Source organism: Hippoglossus stenolepis, chromosome 6 (genome assembly GCF_022539355.2).
Source record: "Hippoglossus stenolepis isolate QCI-W04-F060 chromosome 6, HSTE1.2, whole genome shotgun sequence".
Classification (NCBI taxonomy): Eukaryota; Metazoa; Chordata; class Actinopteri; order Pleuronectiformes; family Pleuronectidae; genus Hippoglossus; species Hippoglossus stenolepis.
In genome coordinates this window covers 1,319,052-1,326,551 of record NC_061488.1, presented here as the reverse complement: position 1 = coordinate 1,326,551, position 7,500 = coordinate 1,319,052, and the positions used below count along the sequence as shown (strand labels likewise).

At 46.8% G+C, this 7,500-nt stretch overlaps 1 protein-coding gene across 1 annotated transcript in view; it reads left to right on the top strand.

Annotated features, from left to right (window-relative positions):
- LOC118111309 (PHD finger protein 20) overlaps positions 1 to 7,500 on the top strand; it is a 39,396-nt gene that overhangs the window by 699 nt on the left and 31,197 nt on the right. The window contains 25 exon segments of the mRNA XM_047340140.1: positions 925 to 1,004; positions 1,107 to 1,278; positions 1,418 to 1,502; positions 1,593 to 1,662; positions 1,721 to 1,724; positions 1,758 to 1,788; positions 1,791 to 1,936; positions 1,982 to 2,021; positions 2,344 to 2,415; positions 2,699 to 2,758; positions 3,356 to 3,544; positions 3,707 to 3,734; positions 3,736 to 3,812; positions 3,896 to 3,974; positions 3,976 to 4,011; positions 4,125 to 4,206; positions 4,316 to 4,453; positions 4,549 to 4,654; positions 4,902 to 5,003; positions 5,006 to 5,087; positions 5,168 to 5,248; positions 5,250 to 5,316; positions 6,387 to 6,477; positions 6,480 to 6,522; positions 7,161 to 7,168. Coding sequence (XP_047196096.1) covers positions 925 to 1,004; positions 1,107 to 1,278; positions 1,418 to 1,502; positions 1,593 to 1,662; positions 1,721 to 1,724; positions 1,758 to 1,788; positions 1,791 to 1,936; positions 1,982 to 2,021; positions 2,344 to 2,415; positions 2,699 to 2,758; positions 3,356 to 3,544; positions 3,707 to 3,734; positions 3,736 to 3,812; positions 3,896 to 3,974; positions 3,976 to 4,011; positions 4,125 to 4,206; positions 4,316 to 4,453; positions 4,549 to 4,654; positions 4,902 to 5,003; positions 5,006 to 5,087; positions 5,168 to 5,248; positions 5,250 to 5,316; positions 6,387 to 6,477; positions 6,480 to 6,522; positions 7,161 to 7,168 — 1,969 coding nt within the window.

The window sequence follows — 7,500 nt, the reverse complement described above, 5'->3', positions numbered from 1 at the left end:
CAATGAGAAGTCAGAACAGGCGTCATCTGCTGCCTGTGAGCCAATCAGCTTCCCCACGGACTGAACACAGAAAGAGTTGAGACGTTTATTTTGATTGAATGTCTGATGAATAAATAATGAATCAAAAAAGATGAATAGAAACGTTTAAAAAGTACGTGTCTCACCGACGTGTCTGTCGTCATCACGCTGCAGTTACGTAGCCTGAAACAACTGTGGGTTTTAATTTTGTTATAGAAACAAGAGTCAGTCAAACATGTGTCGTTTCAGTCTGTTGACTTGATTTACTGAAAATAATAACATATTAATACCGAGGCCCATCAGTCTGCTGCTCTGTGGAGATACTGGTGAGACTGGTTTTAGTCCCACTGTGAGGACATGTGTTGTGTTACAGCAGCAAAGAGGATATTTCTAGTCAGTAAAAGTAATAAAAAAGTAAACATATAATACAAACATGAGGAAATATCCATTGAGCATCTTTACCCCCCATCCTCTGAGGCTGTGGGGGGGCTGGAGCCAACCACAGCTGCAGGGTTCACCAGGGACGTAGCCAGCAAATCACAGAGACAAACAACCATTCACGCCCACAGTAAATGTAGAGTCACGTTAATCTAACCCCAGCATGTGTTTGCAATGTGGGAGGAAGCCGGAGGAAACCTATGCAACCTTCACTTAGACCCTGGCTGAACTGGGATTAGAACCCAGCAGCAGTAATTAGATTTATAATAAAATCTATTTACAGTGAAAGAGTAAAAATTCGTATTAACGTTCCAGTTCCTGCAAAATAAAACAAAACAAACCAGCAGGTGGTGATTTTTAAATGCATGAACTTTACAAAGTGTGGAAGGGTGGGACCTGGAGGTTCTCCTGTAAAAGGCAGGAAATTCAAATAAAATTAGGTTTAGTATTTTGTCTCTGTCTCTGCAGATGAAGACACCTCCGGACAGGTCAGGAATCACTTTTGAGGTCGGAGCCCTGCTTGAAGCCCGAGATCGACACAAGAACTGGTCTGAATATTTAAACTAAAACCGAAAACAACGTACATTTCTCACAGTTTATCTTTAACGACTCACTCACACACAGCTGTCATCGTGCCCGGTGCTTCTCAGGTACCCAGCGACGATTGAAAAGATTGACTTTGATGAAGAGCGGATCCTGATCCACTACCGTCAGTGGAGCCGTCGCCATGACGAATGGTTTCATTGGAGCTCACAGTATCTGCGGCCGCTGGAGCGAGTCAGTCTGAGGAGGCTGGGCCTCAATCCACCACACTCTCAACCGGTACCACACATTTTATATTTAGTTGTGTATTTACATCATGACGCGGACACAGATCGTCCTGATACGTAGACTGAAAGATTTACTGACACTAATTATTTGGTATTTAGTTGGATTTATTTGTTCTTCCTCTCTGTCTCAGATGTTTGTCTCAGGTATGAAGGTTCTGGCCTGTTGGACAGACTGTCGTTTCTACCCGGCCAAAATCCTCAGCGTCAACAAGGATGGTGAGACTTAGTTCTTGTTGACGTATCGATCGGTCATTTGGCAAAAATGTGATTGAAACAGTTTTGAAATGGTGTGTGTTTGTTTTTGAGACTCCTACACAGTGCGTTTCTATGATGGTGTGGTTCTGACTGTGAAGCCCACCAAGGTCAAACCCTCCAAGTAGTAAGAAATACTCATCTCCCATTGGTCCCCGTCTCATTGGCGCCCCACGTCACAGCTCTGTTTGATTCTCAGTCTTTTTGTCCGGGAAACAGAAGTCCAAATCTGAGAAGAGTGCAGTGGGAAGCGAGGATGGGAGGAAGGAGAGAGCGAGGAGGAGCAGGACGAAGGAGGGGGCAGAGGGGAGAAAAAGAGATGAAGGGGGGAGAAGAAGGAAGAGGAGGAAGAGGAGGCAGAGGACGAAGAGGACGAAGAGGAGGAAGAGGAGGAAGAGAAGGAAGAAACTGAGGAGGAAGGAGGAGGAAGAGGAAGGCAAAAGCTGCCCTCTCATCCACCAGTGAAGAAGAAAACCGATGAAGGTAAGTGAGACAATGTAGCGTCAGCACAGCTGCTGTGTAGATACAGATGTTTGCTATGAAGCAGGGAGGTCAGTTACTTCTGTGTAACATAATACAATTAGAATTTAAAGAAAGGCTAAGTTCGCATGAATGTGCTTCTTTTAACTTCAGAATCATCAAACATGTAGTTTCCTAAACAAACTTTTGCTCAGTGATGCTTCAGCAAGTGTTGAAATGCATGTTGGGTAATGTGCAGGCAATCAGCCCTGGTGCGTGTGTGACTCATTTATCTCTTCAGAAGGAAAACTGGTTAAATCTCTGCTAAGTTCTTCTCCTCTTCCAGGTAGAAGCAGTGGAGCTCAAAGTCTGCCAATCACAGATGACTCCGCCCAGCTGGCAGCTTCTCATGACAGAGGTAAACATCGGATTTTCTTGCTGCATTGCCCCCATCTTTCACACAAAAAAGGTCTGATCAATATATACATGTATATTTAAAAAGGCACAGCATGTGTATTTTCAGTATCGAAGCCAGAGAAACGGAGGCTGATTCAGGGACATTGTGTCGTAGTTTCTCAGAAAACTGAAAATCAAATAAAAATAAACATATCTTTGATTTGGGCCAATACATTAAAACAATGTGTCTGTAACTCTTTCTCTGTCGTTTCATCTTAGTCTTTGTTGTCCTCTCTCTTACTCAGACCTCCTGTTGGAGCGTCAGGCCCACCTCCCCACCACGCACAAGTACAGCAGAGAACCATGTAAGTACACACACACACACACACACACACACACACACACACACACACACACACACACACACACACACACACACACACACACACACACACACACACACACACACACACACACACACACACACACACACACACACACACACACACACACACACACACACACACACACACGGCCCTCATCACCAAAAGATCTGGAACCTCCTCGTGTTTCCAAGTTGACGTCTTCGTCTTCTACGTGTACGGCTCCTCTTCTTCATCCTGAGATGTTTGGGTTCTTCCAGTTTCACGTCCGTCACGTGTTAGAAACCTCATCAACACGTCCACTCGCTCTCTGGGAAGCTTCAGGACATTGTCCTGCTGTTTCCTCACATGGACTCACTCTGACATGTTACACACATTTTACTAGGAGGCTGCAGGAGAAGATCCAGGAAATGTCCAGAGACACTGACTCAGACATTTGTTCTAACATACAGAACCTGCAGAACACGTCAGGAACACGTCTGTGGTTCAGCTAATGTTTGAAAGCAGAAAGAGACAATTGTGTTTGTTCCTTTATACATTTAATATAATTTATTCATACACACTCTCTCCGTGTCTTAGTGTATCGTGTGATAAAGAACCAGCCTCCTCCGATCCTCTCCATCGAGTTGGACCACAACCCGTTCAAGTGTCCGTCATCGGGCTGCACCAAGTCATTCAGGAAGGCAAGTCTGCTGCACTACCACATCCAATTCACTCTGACCAGCAGCTGGGCCGAGGCAGGCAGCGAGCAGGAGGCACCGAGGTATCGTAACACACACACACACACACACACACACACACACACACACACACACACACACACACACACACACACACACACACACACACACACACACACACACACACACACACACACACACACACACACACAGAGTTAGCAGGAGGTACAGTTGTGTTGGGTTGTTGTAGGAAAGCGGTTGTCTTCTGAGGGAGTCGACTGCGTCAGACAGGAAGAATGAGAACAAGAATATGACTTGTCACCGTGACGACACAGAGCACAGCCCCATTGGAACAGGTAGGACCGAGCACGTGAACATTCTTCCGTTATTTGTGTGTAGCTCAGTTTTGACTCAGCATCATGCCCGTCTGTAAGCAGAGGTGAAGAAGGACGGTGGGAGGGAGGAAGTGGAGGACAGAGCAAGGAGAGGAAGAACTTCTTGAGGGTCAAACTAAAGAAGAAAGAAGAAGAAGAAGAAGAAAAGTCAGTCAGGTGAGTCATTTTAGAGACTTTCCTCAATTCAACTTATTCTCACATCGGCCATTTTCCTCTGACGTCACGCCCGGGTGCAAAGAGTGTTAGAACAACGGCTGTTTTTCTGTTCCCCAGGTCTCGGAGCAGTGGCGAGAACACGGACAGACCTCCTCTCACTCTGAAGCTGTCCACGGACAACCCAACACCCCTCCACCAGGTAGGGATATGCACACACGTCACAAACACTGGGCAGTGGTTCTTATTAATGTGAACAATATATAAACCGACGGCTGCCTGTCACATTCGTCCGTCCTTCTCCTGCTCAGTCGGAGGGCAGTGACTGGTCCACGTTAACAGCAGAGAGTGGCGAGGACACGCCCTCTTGGCCTGTTGCTATGGAGACAGACGAGTGCGAGGTGGTGAGGTGTGTTGGGAGGTGGATGAGGAGAGACTTCATGATCCAGGTAACACGCACAGTCACTTTATAATTTCCTCATTAAAGGAGCAGTTCACATGTTTTCAAATCTGTGATCACGTGACTCTTGGTGTTTCTCCGCAGTGTGAGTCGTGTCTGTGTTGGCAACATGGAACCTGTATGGGCCTATATGAAGACAACGTGCCACACAACTACATCTGCTACTACTGCAGACACACTGCAGGTATGATTCACTGCTGTGTGTGTGTGTGCGTCATCCCAAATGATGTCACCTATAGATATGCTGGTGACGTCAAACACACACACACATATAGTGTCTTTGTTTCTGCTAACACAGAGGAGGCATGGTTCATGACCTATACTACAGCCAGCCATCAGGGCGGTCCAAATGATTGGCATCACCTTTGGGTGCTGTCATGTCGTCCATCTTGTTTACAGTCTACGGTCCTCACTCATCAGTTTTTGTTTTTAGGCTGGGCGGGCCCAGCGGTTCCTGTCAGAGCCTGATTTGCTGATATCTGGTCACATGTTCGGTCTGTCGTGTGTGAAGGAGAACTACTCCGAGATCAACGCCTCCAGATCACGACCACCTGCACCTGCTGGCGCACACGCATGGCCAATCAGGTCCTCAGTGGGCTGCAGCTGAAAATCAGCTTGTTACAGTAAGTTCGCTGTCGTCAGTGACTGTTAAGTCCATGCAGACTCACATGTCTTCAGTCCATTTGTGTGTCTGTCCACGCAGCTCTCCGTCCCACCCCGATCTGCAGCTGTGGAGGTTGCCATGGAGGCAGCAGGAGGGGCCAAGATTGACTTCCAGCCCCAAAGGAATCTGGCCTCCTGTTATGTCAGCATGAGCACTGCTACCAGAAGCCAGGAGCATCATGGGAAAAGGCTGAGGAGACAGAAAAGAGGAACAGGAAGACAACACTGAGCTGAAGGTAACTACCTCTATCCTCAGACACTTTGTCCTTAACTCCTTTGTCCTCAGACCCTCCATACGTTGATGCTCAACTGGGATAAGTAAAATGGATAAACAGTGTCAGGACGTCTGTCCCTCAACAGACGAGTCCTCAGGTTGAATGTCATTGTCTTTAATAAGAATCCTCGTTTCTAACTTCGAGTCTTAATGCAGTCAATGTCGAGTCGAGGACCTGAAAATCAGGACTCGAGTTGAATTTGAATACAAATGTGATGGAAGTTTTCTGGAAGCTGGTGAAAGTATAACTCAGGCAGCAGCTGATGTCTAATGCAGATGAGTGTAATGTAGACTTGCTGCACCAAGGAGACCAGAAGGTGGAACATCATCAACGTTAACAGACTAACATGAGCAAGTGTCACCTCCAAGTCTGCAGATGTCTCCCACAGCCTCCCAACTTAACTCCCCACCTCGGATCACCCATCCCTGCAGCATGTCCATTGAAGGCTCGAGATGCTGTCACTCTCTATGTTACATGTCCGTGTTCCGTGGACGAGGCGGGCTCTGTTCTCTCTAGTGGTGAACAAATAGCAGATGTAATGTGTTCGGATGGTCAAAGATTCCTTCACACAGACAGACCTTCCCTAGAGTGGATTCTTCAGTTAGTAAACACTCCACTTTAAAAAAGCAAAGCTCAGCTCAGAAGCCTTTAACAGAAGCTGCACTTCGTCCTCTCAGCTCTGAACAGATCCTGCTGTTGCTATGAGACTGCTGAGAACCAGATTGAGGCTCCGGCTCACTGGTGAATGTGGAACTAAATTTATCTCCAAGTGTTCTGTGAAATGAGCCTGAGCACAATGATGCAGCTTCACTGACGAAATGGTGTCAACATGAAAACAACACATTGTAAATTCAGTTTTCTCTGTGTGTTTGTAGGAAATAAAGACTGAAGACACCGACACTACGACTAATGATAAAAACACGTTGACACGAGACACACTCGGCGACATCAACATAAAAACAGAAAAGCACACACACTCAGACTGCGAGGAACACACACACACCTGGACACATACCCGAGCCTCGTCCAGGGACAGAGGCCGAGTGTCAGCTGAACCTGCTGGAGCATGTCGAGTCTTTCACCCACAGATCAGTGCCAGGATGGATCTGATAGAGCGGGAGCTGGGACAGTAACACACACACACACACACACACACACACACACACACACACACACACACACACACACACACACACACACACACACACACACACTGTTACAATGGAAAACATGAGGACCGTTCTGATTCTGTTTATCTTTTCGACCCGGAGGCCGATGTGTGAATTCCTGCCACTAGGGTTTGTCTCAATCATCCAAACTGTAAATACAGATTGAAGATGCGTCTCCACTTCCTCCCACTATCTAGAAAAAGCTAAAATACATGTATCTCAGATTGAACGCTACCATCTTGCACAGATGACGTGCGTTGGAGTCAGAGTCTGTGCAGTAGTGATCAGGGAGTGGAGCCGTGGACTGGGTCAGTCTCAGCTGTCACTCATGACGTCTCAGACTGTTTTTATATCATCAAATAACAAATTCAAACCAAACTGATCAAACATAAACAATTGAACTTCAGTGAGATAAGAACGACCTGAAATGACAGAAACCGTCTTTGTCAAACATTTATTTAAAGTTTCGTCTGCTAACATGTAGTAGCTGGGTTTATACTGCAGCCAGCCACCAGGGGTGACAGTTTGTTGATGTGATGAAGAGTGGGATGATGGGAGTTGTAGTCTTTATTGCAGTCAGCTCCTTCAGAGTTGATGGTTTTGACTCAACTGGCAGACAAAAAATGCCACCAAATGAAGAAACTCTCTCTCTCCCCTCTCTCTCTCTCTCTCTCTCCCCTCTCTCTCCCTCTCTCTCTCTCTCTCTCTCTCTCCCCCTCTCTCCCTCTCTCTCTCTCCCTCTCTCTCTCTGTCTCGCTCTCCTTCTCTCTCTCTCTCTCTCTCTCTCTCTCTCCCCCTCTCTCTCTCCCTCTCTCTCTCTCTCTCTCTCTCCCCCTCTCTCTCTCTCTCTCTCTCTCCCTCTCTCTCTCTGTCTCGCTCTCCTTCTCTCTCTCTCTCTCTCTCTCTCTCTCTCTCTCTCTCTTTTTTTT